This window comes from Aythya marila (genome assembly GCF_965140915.1).
Source record: "Aythya marila genome assembly, chromosome: 3".
Lineage (NCBI taxonomy): Eukaryota > Metazoa > Chordata > Aves > Anseriformes > Anatidae > Aythya > Aythya marila.
In genome coordinates, this window is record NC_139044.1 from 29,560,303 (window position 1) to 29,584,197 (window position 23,895).

Below are 23,895 nucleotides of genomic sequence, written 5' to 3' on the forward strand. Positions count from 1 at the left end.
CTGTGATTCTGTGATTTACATTCATCTTTAAAAATAAAAAGTGTTTGAGAGAAGGAAACCTCATTCTACTCCCTGCACCACTGCAGCCCTGGACCCTGCTATGCTGTCATGCACAACCCAGCCATCGCCACCAGCCCTGTGGGCAAGTGGCAGCATGGCTCCACCACACAGAGCCCACATCTAATTCTGCCTCTGGACAAGGCTTGCACCTCACTCTGCTCACACACACAGCCTGCAACACAACTCCTCCCCACTTCCCATCCCTGATATGAACGTTTCTGTCAACACTGATGGATTTTCTGGTAATCAAGTAATGATGTAAGAGGAGAACCAATACTGTAGCAATTTTTTTTCTTTGCATTTATTTAAACAGTATACATCATCTATTTTTTAATCTTGCACAAATAACCTTGGCATTATCTCTTCTGCTCTTTCCAGTTCCTCCTAGCCCATAGGAGATGCTCTTGACTGCAGATTGCAACAATGCTTTCTTGCAGCCAGCAATTCCCACAAGAAGCATTCCTATAAGTGTGGTATTACCAGGCTGAGTTGAGGCAGACTCAAGAGTAAGTCCAACAAAAGAGCCTTCTTCATGACGTTTCAAGTACTGCAATATCCCTTTTTCTGTTCTGTGAAGATGGTGTCTTCCAGCTGAAAAACCCGTTCATTTAAAGTCCTTTAGAGTTCTTTTGTAAGAAATCTAACACTCTAAAAGAATATCTGTATCATCATCCTAGCCTTCACTCTACATATGTATAAGACAGAACCGTTGGAAAAATATAAAAATTGCTTTAAAATCATTAATTATTTCACTGCCACTGACCTATTAAGGTTTTAACTGTCCATTTTCTTTGAAATAAGAAAAAAAACTATTTCATTCCAACAACCTTTTCAACTTAGGGACTGCCAGATCCTTATATTCAAGTGAATTCCAGAAATCCCCTAAAGCATTCACCTCTGAAAATAATTTTTCATAAAAGCATTTTGTCATGATACAAAAGATACTGAGCTTAGACAGGTAGGCTGTTGGCAATAACTGCTGAAGCTTAAAACATGAGATACCAGGCAAGTTTTCTCACATTAGAAGACATAAGAGGTAATTAGCTTCTATTTTGAAAACTCCTACAAATACATCTGAAATCATTTTTCATAGATAAAAACCATTAGGGCAAAGAACTGCACAACCAAATTCTGTTTACAGGGTGTCTCTTAGACACCACAATAGTTCTACACAGTTGCTCAATTTGTCTTTTTTTTTTTTTAACAGTACATTTCTATTCTTTATGCTGTTGCATGAAAGCCTTCAAACTTATTTCCCAAGTACTCAGTCAGAACCACAAACAATTCAAAAATGAAATGCGTAAGAGTTAATCTGAACAATGTTTCAACATCAGAAAGAAGATGCAATTTAGCACATTTTCTTGTGCTGCTTTTTCTTTCTCAAAAGAAGCTATCAACGATAGCTTTCTTGGCAACGGGACACATACACATAACAGTCCTGATTCAAACAGTTAATCAAGGACAGATGTCTCAAGAGAATATCAGAGCTGCCTTGTGAATTTCCAAGCATGTCTTACTTTACTACAAATAAAAATAGCCTCATAGCTAGGAAAAATTCAGTGGCATTCTGCAAGTAAAGACAATTTGTTTTCCAGTGCATCTTTCTGTATTTTAATTACAGGTTCCTCGCAGTTTGAAAGAAGAACTCAAGCATTTGTTACAGCCATATGGAAGCACCAAAGAGCAAGAGTGTTTTTGCATGAGATGTTTTAAAAAGTAGTTTTCATCCCAATTTCTGAAATTCAGTAGCACTTTTCTAAGATGCTGAGTGCCTTAACTCATAACTAATATGTCAATATTTTTAAAGTGATTTTAAATTGCTCTGGCATGAGATCAAGCTTTGTAACAGTTATAAAATCTTAGCAATTCAAAGTTCAGTTTCACTTACACTCTTCTGTATAACCCACACATATAAAAGTCATGTGATCTATAAGATTCCAGTTCTATTTTAGCTAGAAAATGCATTCTAATTAATTTTAAGGCTAAAAGTGAAAACCCCAATCAATCCTGATTTAATTTACCTTTCTTCTGCATAACAACACATTTCAGGAACACATGACAGTGATTATTGAAAGCTTTTTATAGGATAAGATTACAGTGTAAGATTAATTAGCAACACTATAATAATAGCAGTGCTAATTAATTCATACTAACCTATAGCAAAACAGCATGAATAATCCTCACACTGAACTTTCTCACATGGTGTTGAACATAACTGAAATGTAATGTCTCCCAGAACACAGATGAACTAACGTGCAGATGCAGCGGAAAATCTTACTGAGACAGAACAACACGTGAGAGGAAGCAGGTAGCTTCTGACAAAAATCAGGGTTGGAAGAGTTCATGTTCAGTTCCCCATTTGTCCCTGAGCAGCACTAAGTGCACAAAGATCTTGTCCCTGATCCCACAAAATCAACAGTGGGACTCCCACTGACTGAATCTCAAATTACTGGAGCCTAAACACGGTTCAACATAAGGCCCCCCAGTGGGAATGGATACGCAAGTCGGATGGAACACACGTAGCTGGACACCGGGCCCTGGGACAGGGGAGCATGCAGCAGGGCATGGTCCCTGGAGCCCTGCTGTGGCTGGAAGTCATGCCCTCCAGCAAGACAGCCCTCCAGCAAGACAGCCGCACCTCCTCCAGACGTCGTGTGAGGCACATCAGTGGACTCCCCACCCAAGTCTACACTTAGCACATGCAGTATGAGAAAATGAACCTGTAAATGCAGGAAATGAACGAGTCCCAGTGGTGAAGTACAGAGCAGATGGCAGAACAGGATGCCTTGGTGCATGAGACTTGAGGGCCCACCTCAGGGAGGACAGATTCTGAACTCTAATCCAAGTTTGGAGACTTCCTGAAGATGGCCCTAGAGCATTACCATTGGTAGGAATCCCTCTTGCTTGCCTTTTTCCAAGAAAAGGCTGAGGAGGAACAAGCCCATGCAGGTATAACCCTATCTGCTGAGGTCAATCGTCTCAGAAAATTTTGAAAGCATGAGCAATAAAAAACAGAAATTGCAGAGATCGACCGTATCCCTGAAAATTCAGAGAAAGTAAGTCGACTGGAATTGCAAGCTTGTCCACAATCTGGGCTAGAATGGTAGATAAGCATCACTAAGAAAAGTTATCTTTGAGCTTTAAAAAATATTTTAGGCACTGTGTACATAAATATATTGTTTTTCTTTCCATGCAGATCCATTATAAAATTAGTGTTACAGGCAGAGGAGCAAGACTGTTTAACAAAGCTAGATACAGCTTTTAAAAAGTCCAAATGAACTTTTCAGGGTCCCATGTTCAGATCTTTTACTGTATCTTTTTTCCCAAGAACTCATTTTTACTTAGAACAATAAATTAAAGCCATTTTACCTCATTATTCTAAATTCCACTGTTTATCATTCCATGAATTTAATCAATGTCATTTGCTTGCATGAGCTAGAACAGCCACCCGCTCTCTCTTGAACTTCCTCCAGACACATTGTGCAATTTTGATTCTAGAGTGGTGACAGCATTCGTATACTCAGGGCTTCTCACCTGCTGACTGAGGGGTAGTTCTGTTAAATTGCGCTGCAGTGACAGGTTACGGTGGATAGAGAAAATGTTATTGGTCTGAAAGAGTCGTTCCTCTTTTTGCTGTAAAGAAGCATGACTATTAACAGCTTCCCACTGAAATGGCAGGAGATGTATGACACTCAAAAGATTATATACACCAGGAGAAAATTTGTCCAACTGCAGCTACACACCTTGTTACATGACAACAAGTTATTAAACGAGACCCAAGGAGATTCCTAGTCACTAATAATACTAATTACAGAACTGCCTTCAGACTTCAACTTAATCCTAACTGAACTAAATAACAATTCTGACAGTCCTACCAAGCCTTCATATATTAATATATGGTTAATATAATGTTTGCTTGATCTGATAAGCTGAATCTTATTTCTGCCTATCAACCACCTCTACCCTCCATCCCAGTAAAGCAAAAATGTAGCCCAGGGAAATTCTCCAGCTTCACACTAACAATAAAACTCAAATGTGTATCAGCATAATAGAGTGATTAAAAACCATTCTATAGCATATATTCATAGCTTCCCACCTCCTCTTATATATACAGAATAACAGAGATTAGTAAAAAACCTAATACAACACAAACTAGATAACTGTAGGAAACCCATCAGCCCACTCTCCCCTCATCAGTTCTTTTCTCACACTTTGAGAAATTCTGTTAAATTTCTTCAAACACCTGCATTCTTATCCCAGAGAATCAAGAGACGCTCTGGCAGCAAACAACAGCGCTCAGATGTTCTTTCAATATTAATTGGAAATCATGTTCTCCTTGAGAACGAGCCCACTGGACTCTTTTTTCTCTTTCGGTACCTTTCTTATGTAACTCTATATTTCTCTCATACCTCTCATCTAGAAACAGAGTTCAAGAAAACTGAATTTATGAATGTAATTTCTTGTGTATTGGCAATATTTAGACAGTACCAAAAATAGTTACTATAAGTCATACAAGTATGTACCCACTAAAAAAGGAAGTTGTTTTGCTTTTATCATGGGCATGTTTGCCAGCATGGCTTACATTTATTTTGTTGTTTGTGGTGCAATTCCTTGATTAGCAGATAAAGACTTTCAAAAACGCATATATACTTACAACATGCTTGGAAAGCAGATGTGCATGTGCTTACACTTCTCCAAAACAGCAGGTTGTTTTGAAACCAAAAAAAAATCCTTACTGACAGCACACAATCCACAGCTTCAGATACTGCCAGCTCTTTTGCTTCACTCTCACAGCAGAGCCATACCAATGGATCTCTGCAGAGAAGCATCAGCTGTGTCCCACTTTTTCTAGCATACATGAGCCACCAGACACATCTGCATCTATTTGGCAGGGATTCATTTGGCAGGGTTCCTCCACGCTTACACAATTTGTGCAGTTATGGAGAAGTTATCTCCCTGATCTTGTAGCCGTGTGCAGGTTTTATCTCCCTGACACAGTAACACAGACCATGACTCATTATCTACTGATACCACCTGCAGCGGCAGGGGCCACTGTGAGACATCATCAAATCTATCTCAATTCATCTGTTTCCAAGAGGCAGGTACTACAAAAAAGAACTGTTAATGCTGTACAAGATCCTGCTGTTACAGAACACTTTTTGTTGCCTGGCTCTTATATTCTCTGATTTTGTGCCATAACAAGGTATAGCAAGGACAGTTAAATAAAAGATAGGAAATGTGCCCCCTAACATCTTCATTAAGACAAGAGGTCTTTTAAAGAGCTGTGTAAAGGTAAAAAACAAAAACAAAAACAAACAAACAAACAAAAAAAAAAAACACAACCTTTTCAAAATTACAGTTAACACAATTAAATTGCTTCTTGCTTTTATACCTTGTGGTTCATACATGCTGAAGATGATGGTACAAATCTTGCTGCAATTCTCAATAGCTGCCATTAATTCATCTCAAGTATTATCTTTTTATAAGAGATGGTTAAATACAGTTTTTTTTATGTTTAGCTAGGAGGTACAAGGACATTAAAACAGTAAGCTAAATTTCTCTCTTGATCCTTCCTGCCATCAGTCACAAATTGCTCCTGTGGGGTCAGTCTGTTTGTGTCATCCCAGTAGTGGTACAAATTTTGGTCCTGGGCGTCATTGCTGGCTGACTGAAAGAGTGGGGGGTAAACTGGTGAAGTGCTGCACTGGACTTTACCACCGGAGTTTATTTTCAGAACTGTGGCTTTTCAATCAAATGAACTGGAGATTATATTGAAAATTACTAGCTGATTGTCCAATATGTTAGACCAATGATAGACATAAATCTGACATAAATTGCTGTCTTGGTGTCCTGGTTTGAGTTAGAACAGAATTAATTTTCTTCCTAGTAGCTGGTGGAATGCTGTGTTTTGGCTTAAGATGAGAAGAGTGCTGATAACACCCCGATGTTTTAATTGTTGCAGAGCAGTGCTTATACCAAGCCAAGGACATCTCAGCCTTTTGCTCTGTCCTGCCAACAGGCAGGCTGGGGGTGCAGTAAGAGCTGGGAGGGGACAGACCCAGGACAGGTGACCCAAACTAGCCAAAGGGGTATTCCATACCATCTGACGTCATGCTAAACAATATATAGGGGTGTGTCCTGGTTTCAGTTAGCACAGAATTAATTTTCTTCCTAGTAGCTGGTGGAATGCTGTGTTTTGGCTTAGAATGAGAAGAGTGCTGATAACACCCCGATGCTTTAATTGTTGCAGAGCAGTGCTTATACTAAGCCAAGGACATCTCAGCCTTTGCTCTGTCCTGCCAACGGGCAGGCTGGGGGGTGCAGTAAGAGCTGGGAGGGGACAGACCCAGGACAGGTGACCCAAACTAGCCAAAGGGGTATTCCATACCATCTGACGTCATGCTAAACAATATATAGGGGTGGCTAGCCGGGGGGAGGGGGGCCGGACTGCTCGGGGTTAGGCTGGGCATCGGTCAGCGGGTGGTGAGCAATTGCATTGTGCATCACTTGTTTGTACATACTATTATTACTTTCGTATTATCACCATTGTATCATCATTATTATTATTGTTATTATTATTTTGTTATTTTTTTTCCTGTCTTATTAAACTGTCTTTATCTCAACTCACGGGCTTCACTTTCCATTTCTCTCCCCCGTCCCAGAGAGGGAGGGGGGAGGGTGAGTGAACGGCTGCGTGGTGTTTAGCTGCCAGCCGGGTTAAACCACGACAGTCTTTTTGGCGCCCAACGTGGGGCACGAAAGGTTGAGATAACGGCAGATCTGACCAGAGTGTGTTAAACTAAAATTGGTATAAGTATTAGACCTGCTTAATAGTCACTTGTCATAATGCTGATTGCTTTAATCTCAACTGTGCTGCGCCTGTTTTCCAAATTGATTATTATAGCACGTTATTTTCCGTATGTGCTCTCTGTCATGTTGTTTATCCTCTCCGGGCCCTGGTTTCAGACCATTATGGTACTGTGTGTTGTATCAGTGGCTTATGAGATGATGAAATATCTGGCCACGATTCTAACCTGGTATTTGTACTCAGTAACATCTTCTATTCTATACTTTGGAAACTGTATTTTGGAAACTATTAGCAATTATATCTGTTGCCTTTTTTCATTAGGGAGTCAATCTGTGGAGGGGAAAGGGGAAGATAATTTTTCTTACTTGATCACTCTCCCTTTCTCCTTCACCACCCCTGTATCCTCCTTGATCACTCTCCCTTCCTCCTTCACCACCCTCTTATCCTCCGAGTTTATTACAATAGCTCTCCAAGATATTGAATATCCTTGGGATACTCAGACCAGCATAGTCTTGTTGTTCTGCCTCCTGAATGCGCTTCAGGTTCTGCTTAAAGTTAAACAACTACTTAGGAAGCTCATCCGGAGATCTGCCCGGAGGCAGTATAGTTGTGGGTGGCAGGGAGTATGGGAGGATATGGGCAGGCATCTAGAGCAGTTGGCACCCCCAGTGTTTTGGAAATTCACCCCTGAACAACTGCAAAATCCTCAAAAACTGGCAGAATGCTTGAAAAAAAAGGTGTCACGATTCTGGCAGTTCCAAAGTAACACAAATCATCGTAACATGCTGGGGCCTGGCTCATGCCTATCGAGCTGCCATGGATACTGCTATCAACTTAGTGACAGACCCTGCGGCCACTCCAAGTCCCGTGACAGATCCAATGGCCACTGTGACCCCTACGGTGGACTCTGCAGCCACTCCAGTCCCAGCTCCTGCAGCAGCCCAGATTATTCCAGCAGCCCAGCATTCCACCAGCTACTAGGAAGAAAATTAATTCTGTTCTAACTGAAACCAGGACACTTGGTTATAAGATTATGTTTCTTATTCCATAACAATATTTTCAAAAATTAAACTATTGGACAAGAATTGTCCAATGTCTAACATATGTTAGATTTATGTCTATCATTGGTCCAAATCCACAAATCCACCACAAAAATTCCAGCATTATCATTGCATTCTCAACATGAGCTACTTCAGCTAATATTTAACTTTTTCCTTAAACTATACACATGCTTCTCTTCTTAATACATGATAAAATACATTTAACATATGCAGCAGTAAACAAAATTTAGGGAAGTGAAATCTCTCAAGATGCTTGTTTCCAATTCACAACACTTAAAAATATCACCAGAATGATGGGTATTGTTTGTCTGAAGTTCAAAAGAAAAAAACAATGGAAGATTAAAAGCAAAATAAGGTGATTCTCCTCTGTCACACAAGTTTCTCACTACCAGCCAGTTAATTTTCGAGCCATGGATTTTTACCTACTTTGGAAAATATAAAAGCAAATATGACTATTCAAAAGATTAGACAGCACAAACATACACAGTGCAAGTTATTGTTTCTAATACAGACCTTGTAATTTGAGTATAAATGTATTCAGTAAGGCTAAAATGACTAAAATGAATGAGAATTTCAGCTTTACTTAGTCTACATAATTTCTACACAGAAGAGGAAGTTAATGTCAGAGAAAGCAAACAATTTTTGCACCTCCCATCACTCTTTACTGTCTTCTCAGGCTAGAGGCCCAAACAGGTATTTTTCCCCCATGGCAAAAGATCAATGGTGGCAAACCAGGAGGCTGACACTGCTCTTTCTACCTACACCACCAGCAACACGAAACTGTATCCTGCTTATTTACACAATGAGCATGTAAATCAGACATCTGATGTCAGTGACCTTATGATGTGTAGAAATACCCACCAGTGAGCAGATGCCCAATCCAGTTTCCTCTGAAAGCTGAGGGAAACCCTGGCCTGGATGGTAAAGCAAGAGGAAAGAAGACGCTTACACTTGTGAATATAGGCAAAGGACAAGGTTTGCTGACAGACTGAAAAAACTTTTTTGTGGCATGGGAGATGGAAGAGAGCTTCAATCCCAGTTTTTCTATTAGAAAACACTGAAGCAGAATTGAAGACACAAAGTTTTGAGTATGCCATGTAGAAGTAATTGTAAAAACTAAACTTCAAAAGTCTTTCTGCATCAGGCATTTGATGCTATATAATGTAATAAGAAATGTAGTTGCCCAGCATTTCACAGAAGAAAAAAAAAAAATCAAAAGGATTAAACCTCAAAAGTTTCCAAAACTGTTGTAGACAGAGCTCTCATCTTTTTAACATGCAGCAGCTAAGAGGAGCAGTGTGGGATAGCTACTCTAAACTGGGAAATGAGTTTTTTACCTGACAGAACCATTTGGGAACAAAAGAAAAAAAAAAAGTTAATTTTCACCAATAAGGTAAAACTCCATGTTTAAGGTTAATACTAACAAAACTTTGCAAGTTTCATGTTTCATTTTGTATAAATGAACATCCAATTAGCTACAGCATTGGAGAACAGCACTGGAACTTCCAGCATATGTATGCAGGGAGATGTATGGAAGAAAACTATGATAAATCATCAGCTTGTTGATTGCAAAGTTCTTCCACTTTGCTCCCAAGAATCTAGTGCCAACTTCTACTAAAGGATATCTATAACCACTGCTATGCGAAGAAACTGTCTAAATTAGTCTCTGTCAGATTCAGGTTGCTATGGTACAAGCTAAGTGATCTCAAGCCAGCTCACAGTGTTATCAATGCTACAACCACTTTGTGACTGCAGCCCACCCATACTAAAATACAGGATAGGGAATCAATTACACTGTGCTTCTGACCCAGTATGACTATTGCTTCTTTCTTCATCTTATTTCCACATTAAATTCCTTCTCCATTAACATGAAGATGCTGCAGTGTGTTCAAAAACTGTAAATTAACATCGCCACAGCATGAGAAATGTCTGAATTAATCCATGCTGTGTACCTAAATAACTTCTAAAACTCAGGGGTGGTTATAATAAAATTACACTCAAAAAAGTTCATCATGTTTTTAATAAAATATATATATATATATAGATACACATAGATATATCAAGTGTGTGTGCATATATATAGTGTGTATAGATGTTTTATTTTTTTCCCCACATATTGGAGGAAGGGGGGGAAAGCAGATTTATTAGGACTCACTGTCACACAGGTAGCTATCATTTAAATGACATTGGGCAGAATGTGTCTCACCTGCTGTCAATACTTGGACTGAAACAGCTCTTTAGTTCTCTAGCATACTGTTGTCAAAGTTACCCTCAATTTCACAGAGACTCTGAAGCACTGAACCAGCTGAGAGAACAGCAAGTCACCAGCAACACCACAAATTCTTGGTTCCCCATCCTATATTCAAAGAGCATGGTATTTTTAGCGGACTATCAATCTACTCCAACGCCATTCTGGAAGGAAATCAATTTTTAGCCTTTTCATCTATTAAACAAGTCTGAGTTGATTAATAATCTGGCCACACAGAACTCCAGCTTTGCTCTCAGCCAAAACAAACAAGCTCAAAAGCTTTAAGCAACCCTACTGCGGGTTATCCTAAAGACAAGGATAGAACAGTTTGCTGCCAACAGCTTTACAAGCAGTTATCAGGCTTATCCTCCTCAATTAGAAGCTTTTAAAATTGCTGATAGAGGATGTAAATGTTTTTCATTTACTCAAATCTTTACTAAATGTCTCCATGACCTCGTTCATGCTGGCTTTTTCTAAACATGGAAGGTGCCTCACCCCACATTTTTTTACATGTACTCTGATTGCCACAACCACTAAAGCTTTTCCACTAAAGCTTTTTTTTTTTTTTTTTTTTTTTTTTTGTCCATAAGGGTGCCAGAAAAGAGACTGATGTATATCACATGTCAGGGACCATTAACTTTTTAAGCACTGTGTTTTCTGGATATGGTCTGAGCAGAATTAGATAAAGCAATGGTTATTAAGTCCCTGACCACCTGGATACTTTTCAGTTCTGTAGAACACTATCACAGCTCTAGACCTAAACCAGAGCAAGGAAAAAAAAAAAAAAACATAAGGCAACCAAAGAAAAAAGGTACAAAATAGCAAATTTTACACTGCCATTTTATTTTCCTGGCTGTTTTTTTATTACTTGTCTTGAGCATAAGAAAAAAAAGTTAACTGAACAAGATGTATACATACCTTTTTTCCCCCCCAGTGTCCACCCAAGGCAGTAACTTTTCTAGAAGCTTATGATTTTTATTCAGAGATGAAAAAACTCCTTAAAAGTTTTTCTTCCCTACCCCCACACCTAAATAACAAAGCTTTCTCTTCTTCCATACCCCAATAAATCAATACAAATTCTATCTAGCCATTCCATGTTTTGTAATTATTCCTCCCGGTTTCCTACACCCAGTGTCAGTTATATATAGATGTAGTTTGTAAAACAGAAGGTGTACTCAACAATTAGATGAGGGAACTCAAATTACACCACAACCTCAGTTTGAAGTATTACAGTCTTACCTACACAGCTCCAAGCTTTGTTAGTGAAAGCTAATATTTTAATTGTAACCATGTTGCTCTAATTTCAAGTCAGATACTATGGTTAAAGCCTTGTTTCATGTTCCGGTACAACATCCTATTGCTCTGAAAGGTTATTATTGTGACTAAAAATTAAGATAATTGCTATGGAAAATTATCTCCCCCTATCATAACTCAATAGGGAAATAACAGGAAATAATTAATCCTGAAAAATCATGTTAGACAAAAGTCACTTCCTGTAAAGATGTGATTTTTATTTGCTGAAGTAGGAAGAGAGAAGTGCTCTCAGGGTGTTTATCATCCCCATTCTGGAGTACTGCTGCAACATTTCTTCCCACTTCACTCAAATTTTTACTGTTTTTCTTTAATTTTTATTTACACCACTACTTCTGAAGCTGATGTGTTGTGGCTTCCACTTCCTCTGCAATCTTGAGTTAAGGAGAGAACACCTACTGTAAGCAACCTTTATGAGGATCTTAGCAGCAGCATGCAAATACTTCTGCAACACTAAAAAGATGCAGTCTAAAATGTAGAATCTTATTCACAGCTGCTCCTGTTCCAGTTGTCATTATGTTTACTCAGTGCTATACTGAAAACAGGCAACATGACCTGTTACACAGTGCAGCAGAAAAGACAGGATTCAGTTTTGATTGCTCTAGAGGCCTCTTCCAAAAAGACAGGTACCTACATACCTTTAGATTTGTTCCTTAGTCTGCTACTCAAGAAAACTTTAGAGATTCATTGCTAGATCATCAAGATCTTCTTGAGCCTTACTAAAAGTGCCGTGCAAACATAAAGTATTATATCCTTCTAATAAACATGCTGAATTCATAGGCAGAGACAAATGAAGAACCTGAAGGTCAACTTCACATTTTCTACTTATTCCTACTCTTTCAATAGTAGCTGAATTGATGGGAGAACAAGGGACACCAAGCAGATAACCCTGTGATCTTACAGACCAAGTCAAGGAATTATTAGTATAGCAAATACTAAATATAGTAAAATATTAGTAAATAGTCTCAAGATCTTTCCTACATTTTCTTGCTACTAAACAACCTCTTTTTTTTTCCCCTACCTATATTTATGAGATATCATCCTTCCCCAAATTAACTAAGATGGACAGTGAAAGCTGTGTCAGAAATGAGTCTACATCATGGACTTTATAGTCCTGTCATCATTTCAAATCCCTAGTCTTGGAGTTGAACAGCTCTGTCATCAGCTAACACCGGCTCATCCAGGCTTCCGCAATGATTCTCATATTACCAAAGGGAGCAGTTCTGGCAAGAAGAATCTGTGGCAGCAGAATGCCTCTCACATCTCAGTTGCTCGATCACCACAAGAAGTGAGTTTAAAATACTGAAGTCCAATACTCAATCACGGATATGTGACAATTCTAAACTGACCCGAAAAAGAAAGAATAGGACAACGCCTGAGAAGAGGGTGGTGGGCAGCACTTCACATGCATAAAGAGGCATATTCAGCTGACAGGTATGCAGGCATGTGAACTCCCCTGTGAGCCGAATGAAAGGAGCACATTTACTTTCAAGGTTGGAACTGCTTGTGAGAAAGAAGTGGCAGGATTATAACTGCTAGAAAGGTTAGAATTTTCAGAAAGATAGAAATTCTTCTAATCAATCCCTATCACCTCACATGCAGTTAAGGTACGATTCAGAAAACACATTATAAGTTTTACTACAACAGAAAGACTAGGGAGATTGCTCTGTTGGGTTGCCCAAGAACCTTTGGTCCAGCCATTCTTTTCTCAAAACTTTGTTATAAACTGGTTCATCAAAATATCTGTTAGAACCCTCTTTCTTCCAACAAAACTTCCAACAAAACTAAGATTACTAACCTGTTCTAGAAGTCTGCCCCGTTAAATGTTTGTTAAATATGGTTGGATTTTACCTTACTATTATTTCAGGACAGAGCTTGCATATATTTCACTGTTTTCATAGATGTGAGGATCTGAAATGACAAGATCTTTAAAATGGCTACCATTTTATTACCGAATCTCTTATTTTTCTTATTACTTTACATAAATTTCCAGAAACTTTTAAAACATCCGTACAGCATCAATTGCATTCATAAAGCATCAATTGTGACATAGTACAAGTAGATCTACAGCTTCCTCTTGATGAGAAGCAGGGGGCAGGTGCTGAGCTCTACTGTTGGGACAGTGACAGGACCTGAGGGAACGGCATGGAGCTGGGACAGGGGAGGGTTAGGCTGGGGGTTAGGGAAAGGTTCTGCACCCAGAGGGTGGTCGGGCACTGGGACAGGCTTCCCCAGGCAGTTGTCATGGCACCGAGCCGCCAGAGTTCAAGAAGCATTTGGACAACTCTCTCAGACACAGGGTCTGATTTTTGGGCAGTCTTTTGGGAACCCAGGAGTTGGATTCAATGTTGTGGGTCCCTTTCAACTCAGGATATTCTGACTAATGTTATTCTATGCAAGACACCAAGTTGATATTTTGTCCCAAAAATAAGAATTGTTTCAGGCTCGATTTCACTCAGTAGAGCCACTCTCAGTTTTACAGTCAACATGCCATGTATGAGTTTCTTAAGTAGTTTATGTGGCTCTGTCTGTTATTATGAAAAGAACCATAAATGGATACCAAAAAATTATTCCTCATCCATTAAATTTCTCATAGGATTCTAGGCCACCTCCTCACACATGTATGCAAAGGCTGAAGAATGAAAAAAGCAAGGACTGATTTTATCTCAAGGTTATGGAAACACCATTAGACCACAAAACTATGGTGTCAAAAATTTATCTTGACATTTGAAAAAGTCTCGGTGGAGTTGAAAACCTTATCACATAATTAACTGTAGATAATTCTGTTTAATACTGAGGATCAGAATTTAAAAACAGCCACAACCTTGATAAATGGCATGTTAAATAAACTGGAGCTTCCAAAGAGTGATCAGATAGCAAGAATGAAAAAAATCCAACTCCAACTCAAAGGACAGTTGACACATGAACAAACTGCCCAGTGAGAACAGAGCAAAATTGTAAAAAGGAAAGGTACATGGACCTTCTGAAACACCTCCCCATCCAGTACAGCTGATATCTTCCACAGGTCTTATGTAACTTAAGAATACATTGGACTGAAATTCTAGCCTTACTTAAAGAAATGGCAGAGCTTTCTTTGGTTTTCAATGGGAAGTTTGCATAGTTTGCAGTCAAGGGGACTCAGCCTACTGAATGTCACAAGAAAGTGAATAAAACTATAATTAATTTTCCACAAAGACAAGAACAGTGACCAAGAGAAAAGGAAGACTGTTTAAAAGAGCTTCCGTGAAACTCCTTTGACCTCATTCAGGTTGGAGAACTTCCAAGAACAATCTGGAATTTAGTCATCTCACTGCAGGACGGTTTTTCTCTTTTGTCTGCCTGTTGCTTTTTTTCCTGCTTGAGGACTCAGCATCAAACAATAAAAATAACCTTTGACTTTTTTTTATTGCTTTCCTTTTTTTTTTTTTTTTTTTTTTTGTCATGCAATAAGAGGACTGATCCAAAATAGTTCAATGCTAGAATAGGCACCTACTGAACTTGAAAAGAATGTTGGAAGAGGTTGGAAAAACAAGATTACATCTTGAAGTCATGTATCTGTATCTGTGACCACACAGAAGTCATCACAGCTGGTCTTTTTTTTTTTTTTTTTTTTTTTTAAGAGACCACAAAAGACTTCGTAAGACTTTTAACAGACATTTACAGTTCCAAAGCCTTAAGTTTTACCTGCTGGGAATAAGCATCCCTATTTAGCTTGGGGGAGGAAGAATGGGACAAAACACCCCCCAGTATTTTTTCCATTGACATTCAGCTCATCTTCCAAGTAGGATTTTATACAAGTGGAAGAAAATGCTGGCTCCTACTGCTGCCTTTGTGGGGATGGGGTCATATTAAAATCATATTTTAATACAGTGTTACACTTCATAATGTATTCATCTGACAACCAAATTGGGAAGGCTATAAACTACTACATGGAAAATTAGAGAGTGACATTAGAGCTTCCAAAAAGCATTGTGCCTGACCAGGAATCCAAGCAAGATGCCGATTTTTGCTTGCACATAATGCACAGGGTTACATTTAGTCAACAACTCTTTCCTCCCAATGAGCTCACCTGCTTAGTCAGATTTTTCTTTCCCTTGTGTCATTTTTGTTATTATTAACAATATGAAGTAACAGCAGCCATGATAGGTCTATGTCGTTGCTCTCCCTTTCCCTGAGGCAGACTACCACACAGGCTCAGTTATATGAGCAAAGGAAGAAGGAAATGAGACCTACTTTAATCATTCCAGCACCTCTGAATTTCTAGAATTTAGAAAGAAATCAGCAACAACTTGACAACTGAGTGCATTCAATAGGGCTGGAACAAAGTCCCACGCAAAATGTGGAATACCCCAAGTTTAAAATGTCTTTATCATAGCAAAGGTATAGTGGGACAAATGTTACCATCTACTACTTTAAATGATCATTCTAGTTCTCCAGCTAACAGGATTTGGAGCTGGGAAGTTCTAACTTACACTCTGTACTTGATGCCCTCTTGCTTCAACTTAGTAGAATACATGGGAGGGAAGAGGAGGTGCCCACGCATGCAGATGCTTCTGCGTGCATGTACTTCAACATTTTTAAAAGCTTGCACGTATTTTTCACCAGTGTGCCGATATATTGAGCAGCCATCACACTGCTCCTGTAAAGCCAACACACAATCCAACTTCAAACGTCTCTCCTAAGGTTGAGAATATGTGCAAAATGGTAAACTAATTAATAGTTCATTAAAAGGAAGAGTTCAAACCTTTCTCCTGCATTGTGCAGCCCTGCCCCCTCTCTGTATTTGTCAGAGACTGGTTTGCTGAGTCTGCCTGGTCACAGAGGACAAATACGTGACTTCTTTTGCCAGGAAAAGTTCTTGTAGATGGGTTGGTGGGCAGAGTAAGTACAGAGAGGTCCAGCAAAGTCTAGAGACAGAGCATTAACCAACAACCAACAGGTGGGATGAGGCAAAGAACAGAACTCATACCTTCTCCTCACAATGCCTTGGGTGTTTCATTTCAATCTAAAATAATTTCACTTTAAAAAAAAATCTGTAACACTTTCTGTACTGAAAAGCCTAACGATGAGCTGAAATTACTTACTTTTTTTTTTATCACAGGTCATAATTATGTAATTACCATCATCATGACAGTCCACCAAAGCATCACTTATTGCATTTCATCTCATATGTTCAATAATGATATAAAAGAAATCAATGAAAGAACCATGGCCAGTATCCAATTTACGATTATTGTTAAATAGAGGGCAACAACACTTGGAAACATTCTTGCAAGCTGTGACTCAGTTCAAAGCAGTTAAGTAATGATCGTCTGATAATCAGCCTTACCTTCAGCTGTACAGATTCTCTAAACCAGTTAACACAGAGCATTTCATCTGGCAAAGTGCAGGCTGAACCAGAGTGCCACAGCAAGACAATAAAACAGTTTGAGTGGAGACTAAGCAGTGCATGTTTTGGCTTGTTTGTTGTTTTTCTTCCAAGAGTGAGTATAGTTCATTCTGAGTGTTTTTGACGGGAAAATTGAAACTTCACACTGCAGTCCAATCAACAATAAAAAATCCGGATGAAAAAACACTTACGATTATATTGCATCTGATCCTTTCATCCCAAGAAAAAAAGATTCCACTAGTGTCCTAGCAGACCAAAAAATCATATTGCATTTTATTTTTTTTCTAAAAGAGGCTCTTCCTCTTCTTTAAATCCAAAGAAAAATATCTAAGAGTTTGATTTTTTTCATAACAAAACATTAAGACTGCTGAAATGTGCTTGAGTTGAGAAATCATGCTAGAATTTAGCAACTAGAAATCAAAAAGCTCGATTAAGTTAAAACTATGAGCATTCTCCATATACTTCTACTACAACTGTTTAACTCAAACTTTCTGAAATTAAAGATATAAAATATGTACAAGAAAACACAATAATATTTATTTAGTAAACAAACATTGTGTATCATGGAAATGAATTTCATGTACTTTAACATGTAGCATTTTAGAACAGATGATCCACATGACTCCTGATAACAGTTTGTGGGACATGATACTGCCATGAACATGTCCCATTAGCACATATTACTAAATGGCAAAACAGATTGCTAATATATCTAGAAATATAAGACACTTTACAAAAAAAATTCCAGGATGATGAATGATGCTATATGCTCTTTATCACCATTAAAAAAATTACTTGAGTCAATTAATTCAATTGTTTTTTAAATTGTTTGTGTATTTTTTTTTTAATGCAACATTACTTATTTATTTTCCAAGAACGTTAACATGACAATATAAAATGGAAAAGAAGAACCCCCATCTGGCTGCTGCTTTTATTTTGAAGTGTTATACATGTATAAAACCTACAGTTTTTCTTAAATGGTGACTGAACAGAAAAAATAGTTTGATTTTGCTTTGCTATATATCACATTCTGGATGCATCTACTGAACTGCTGCTCAAAAATAAATCAAGAACACAATGAAAGGATAATTTATGAGTTGTCAAGCAATCACATTTTAACACTTACTTTTGTGAAGATCTGAAAAAAGTCAATTGCAGCTGGCAAGTGAGACGCATCCTGGATCTCTGCTTTCAGATACAGTTGCAAGGTGTGCGCAAGGTGCCTGAGGCCATCTTTCATTTCTTCACTTAGTTGTTCAGTATCTTAAGGGGACAGGAAAAAAAGTACACCAAGGCATAAACAGAACCTTTCGCCAACATCTTCAAAATGTACAATGGCAGCTATATAGTCTAGACATTTCCAGTCTCAGAATTAATCTTGACAGAGGGCAATTTTGACAGAGGGCAAACATTTGTCTTTTTTTCCTGACAACTACCTATCAACACAAAGAAGAGTTTATCATGTTGCTATTACCAAATTGCATAAATTCAATGGTGAGTTAAAGATCAAAAGCCAAAAGATAAAGCAGATGTGTAAGCAGATGTAAGACATTAGGTACAAAAAATAGGCATCTAGGGGTTTATAATGTTAAGAATGAATTTGAAAGGTTATGCAGCAGCTCCTTCCTCCATGCAGAAGTGCACATTTTTATACTATATTCTTCCCAGAGGTGTCAAACACTTTATGCCAGCAGATAAAAAGGAAGAGTAGTTTTGAGACAGAGTTTCATACACAGCAGCAGCTGCTAAACAGAATTGATATGAAGGAATATTAAGCAAATCCAACTCCTATATTAAAGCACCATTATTTATGCTTCACAGATAGGAATCCTGGAATCCTGAAGCAAAAAAAAAAAAGTGCCTTATTTTCTAATGAAGTGATCATCCATGCATCAGATCAGTGATAACATGGAAAGTGAAACTCAGCTGTCCTCATAAGTTCAGTGCCTCACGAACATGGTTCACATTTCCTTTTTTCTGCCAGTGAGCACAAAAGACCTAACTGGAGAATGGACAATGAACAGATTCAAGCATCAATCATAACAAAAGTCTAAGTGGATAATTATGCACTGAGAATCAACTTCATCTCTGTATAACAGTGATTTATATATATATATATTAAATATCTATCTTTATTGGGAACAGAAATAACCTTTCACTAAGAAAGGTTCTTCCCTGTGCTTTAGATGCAAGCCTTCTGGCATCCTGGAAGAACAATTCAATATCCTCTCTAGAGCTAACTCCTAATTACTCATTTTAAAAAAGGATGCAATTAAAGCAGACGTCCCTGGGTCTGGTAAACATCTAGCTAGTGTTTGTGATTCTTTGGCTTTTGTGTGCCACCCCACCCAGCATTCCTGCACTTGAAGGTACAGGGTATTTTGTCTCAGGACAGGTGAGCTCTCCCAGAGCGCTCAGATTCAGCTCCTCAGAAAGTTCACATCACTCATCACACAAAAAGCAGACAGATGCTCCTTGTTAAGTGGCACCAAGGCTATGTAACTAAAGGATTTGCTTTTTTATAACTATACAACTATATAATGCACATTTTGAAATGTATTATGACAAAGACAGGCATGATTTGCTTCACTATTGGCAAAAAAAAAGCACCTCTAGAGTGGAGAACAGAAGTCTTCTAAGTAGAGTCTGCAGTTTAGGACAAATGTGATCAAGAAATATTGAATCCAACTAGAACTTCTGGGAGAATTTTGAGAGACAGGAGCAGAAAACAATTATTCAAATTGGACTCCATCCAGGACATCAGAGCTAATGAAACATCATGAAACCAAGGCCAAAAAAAAAAAAAAAAAAAAAAAAAAAAAAAAAGGAATACAAAATTTGTTAATGTTTTCATTTTGTTTTTCTAAGAAACATTTTTTTGCTGTCAGAACCATGGTATGGGAAAAAAAATATGCTATAAAAGGCTTGTGGAATGGTTTCTAACTGAGGAATGGGCATTTAATTATGCATCCCTGATACTGATACAAGTGAAATAGCAAAAAATCTGCCCATACTACTCTACACAAACACTTTCCTGCATACAGAAACTAGTTAAGCATAAGCCAAGTTGATTTCTGAATCATCTTAACACACAGCAAGCCAGTGAAACCATGCAAGTAACAAAACATTGTATAATAAAACCGAACCAGCACTTAATCTCCTACTTAATCAGCACTTCAGAAAACAATGAATTTGAAGGAACTATGGAGTGGGGAATAAAGCTTTATAAAGGGCTATGTGCTGCCAAATGTTCCTCATTTGTTTGCTTTTAATAGATGTGTTACACATTTCACCAGATATTGAATCCCTAAGTGTGTAAAACATCATATAAACTGAATAAAAGCATATAGGTCTCCCACACTGAAAATCAACCAACCATATAAAGTAACACTTAAAAAGTAGTATTGTCGAGTAGACATACATGTAGATAGCGTAGTGACAATTTTTGTATATTTTGGATTTTAAAAAAAACAAAAAAGTGAATCAATTAGAATTCTACCCATAATATTTATGATAGAGTTGAAACAATCTTGTATTATACAGATGCTTCCTGAGAAGTTGCTTGCTTGAGATCACCACCTGTATTTCCAGTTCATATGATTTCCTTCAATGAAATATTTTTTCCTTTATACTTAGATCTCTAATGAAAAAAACTTCTATGACTTTCGTATCCATTCTACCAATAACAAAGGAAAGTAAATCCCAAATTGTTATCAACAACCTGTAAATAGTGCAGTAAATAGGAAGCTTGCTGAAGATACAGTGGCAGCAAATAGCACCACAGTGACTCCAGGCTGTGACACCATGCTACGATATTCTTTTGGGCTTTGCTTTCCATTCTAAAAGCAAAACTGTAGAGACATTAGTTTCACTATATCAAGGTAGCTGTGAAATCAGCAAAAGTGGTTAGCCAAAAACTTTGCATGAGATTATGCAAGTGTCATTATCCATTTGTACTATATTCTGTGAAGTACCAGCTTTGGTTATTGAGGAGTCACAAACACTTTGGAATTAAGAAGATCACAAACAAACTGTTATTAAAGCTCTTAAGTAAATGCAGATGAAACAGTAGATGTGGATCTCTCATTTGCTTCCTTGTAAAATAAGGTTAGGGAACAGCTCATTCAGTAATGGTGAGAGCACCCATCTAACCTGTATCACAGGCTGTAGCAGCATTGCCTTTAGAATGAGGATTGAAGAGAAGCTTCTAGACATGTTTACAGATTTTTGTACCATCTCTCCATTGCAGCTCACGCCTTCTCTCCAGACATATATCACACCATTCCCCTTGCCTCCAGCCAAGTCAAAGGAAGTTGAGAGCACCTCCTCAGCTGTACTATTAAAACCTCAGTTTTTATGCAATTACCAGTTAATCTTTGCCTGCACTACAGAAATTGCCGTATAATTATTAGTATTCAATTTTTAAAGGAAACCTCTTACCCCAATTCTTCCTCTACCACTGCCCAACCAGCCATGGGCAAAACACAGCACCAAAAAGAGTTGTTTCTTTTTTTTTTTTTTTTTTTTTTTTTCTCTGGATCTCAGCTGTGTTATGGGGTATAGAAGTCAGTAGTCATCTTTTAATGTCATTGGAACACCTGGAAAGGCTGCTCTTAAATCAGATGCTTATCTAATTCCAAAAAAAATGTATTATAGAATTTTAGAATATCCATGGCAGAAAATGCTGTTTTGTTTTGTTTTAATTGAAATGCAATCCTTTTATCCTGATCAATTTGTTGCCTTAAGGTCTTTTGTCCTTGCAATTTGGGAGAAGGCAACAGAATGTCACGATCTAAAGAAATAAAACTTCTTAGTAGTTATTGCATTTTTCCAGTTTATGGCATTTATTTATTTCTATTAACTATATCAATATTTGAAGCTGTTTTAAATCCAAACCTCTGAATTACTTTAAAAATTGAGATAATCAAAACGTTCATGCTACCATCTACAAAATCCCTTTAAACAAGACAGAAGATCAAACTAAGGATGTATTTCTTCCCCTGCATGTCTTCAAACTTCTAGGTACTGCAACATCTGGAAAAAGTGTTTTCTAGTTCAACAACAGCTCTGCTAAGAGATTGTGATGAACCTCCTTTCCTGTCCCAGCAGCTGAAACTTGTTAAACCACAGTTATCTGCAAAATTTTATTTTATTTATATTTTTATCTGCATAAGATATCTGCGCAATTTCATCTTTTTTTTCCTCCACTGAAGTCATGAGCAAGACAGACACATCCCTTGTAAGTTTTAAATATCTTTCCTTTTTCTGGAACTTATTTTGCAGCTTTATACACTAACCCATAAATATTGAAAAATTAAAACCTTATTATAAAAAAGGTATGTTGAAAATATATGTAAAAAAACAGACATTTGGTAAATTTTAAAAACCAAACCAGCAAAATGTATGCTATAAAATAAGGAGAAATATTAAAGCCAAATAATGTGGAAGAAATCTTGCTTGAGCAAGACATGCATGTTTTTTCCATTGATTTTTGAACAACGTATTCATCCCCACAGAGGTTTAAGCAGGTGCAGTTTTGTCTTTCACAGAATCACAAAATTTCTAGGTTGGAAGAGACCTCAAGATCATCGAGTCCAACCTCTGACCTAACACTAACAGTCCCCACTAAACCATATCCCTAAGCTCTACATCTAAACATCTTTTAAAGACCTCCAGGGATGGTGACTCCACCACTTCCCTGGGCAGCCTGTTCCAATGCCTCACAACCCTTTCGGTAAAGAAGTTCTTCCTAACATCCAACCTAAAACTCCCCTGGTGCAACTTAAGCCCATTCCCCCTCGTCCCGTCACCAGGCACGTGGGAGAACAGACCAACCCCACCTCGCTACAGCCTCCCTTGAGGTACCTATAGAGAGTGATAAGGTCACCCCTGAGCCTCCTCTTCTCCAGGCTGAACAAGCCCAGCTCCCTCAGTCTCACATTGTAAGACTTGTTCTCCTGACCCCTCACCAGCTTCGTCGCCCTTCTCTGGACTCGCTCAAGCACCTCGATGTCCTTCTTGTAGCGAGGGGCCCAAAACTGAACACAGTACTCGAGGTGTGGCCTCACCAGAGCCGAGTACAGGGGGAGGATCACTTCCCGAGCCCTGCTGCTCACACTGCTTCTTATACAAGCCAGGATGCCGTTGGCCTTCTTGGCCACCTGAGCACACTGCTGGCTCATATTCAGCCGACTATCAACCATCACTCCCAGGTCCTTCTCTGCCTGGCAGCTTTCCAACCATTCCTCTCCCAGCCTGTAGCTCTGCTTTGATTCTGTTTTTCATGCCATGTTCTATTATACTACAGTAGCAGACTTTCAGAAGGCAAGGTGCAATAAGATAGGCTGGCCATTCTGTAAAACAGAATTTGGAATCATTTCCTGCAATATGGTTGGCAATTACTTACTTGACTGAAGATCTGAAAAAGAGTAGAGTCTCTCAGAAATGCATACTGATTGTCTAAGCTGTAGAGAAAAACAGGTAATTAACACTTACACAGCATGTTTTATCTTGAAAACATTCTACAAAATTGATTATTCAGTGTGATATGCCTGTAAGATAATTAGATAAGGGTAACAGCATCAACATAAATCTGGTCAATCCATGCTTTCTGTAAACTACCATAAAAATACTTTTTTTTTTTTTTTTTTGGTGTTACGACACTTTCTACTAATATATTTTCTTGACTTTGGCAGCTTACCCCTAGTAATTTACTTTGGCCTTTCACACTATAATTGAAAGCAATTTATGAGGTTAGCAATCTCAGATTTCATGAGACTATAATTAACGCATAGCATAGTTAGGTACATATTTGCCCTTTAAAAAACATGCACACACTCTTCCCAACAATGTACAAATGAAGATATTAAAATCACATTTTATCATCCCAGACCACTACAAATGTGCACATTTTTATTCAAGGACAGCACCGTGGCAGGGTCAGAAAAAATAAATAAAAGAAAAAAGCAGTAAGTCCTTTTTGATTTACCATCCCAATCATAAGCCTAATTACCTAACT

At 38.1% G+C, this 23,895-nt stretch overlaps 1 protein-coding gene across 2 annotated transcripts in view; it reads right to left on the reverse strand.

Moving 5' to 3' along the window:
* SMYD3 (SET and MYND domain containing 3) overlaps positions 1–23,895 on the reverse strand; it is a 394,861-nt gene that overhangs the window by 333,751 nt on the left and 37,215 nt on the right. For both annotated transcript variants that reach the window (XM_082756582.1, XM_082756581.1), the window contains exons 4-5: positions 23,284–23,341; positions 18,004–18,140 (exon numbers count right to left, since the gene is read on the reverse strand). In XM_082756582.1, coding sequence (XP_082612708.1) covers positions 18,004–18,140; positions 23,284–23,341 — 195 coding nt within the window. The remainder of the gene's footprint in view (positions 1–18,003; positions 18,141–23,283; positions 23,342–23,895) is intronic.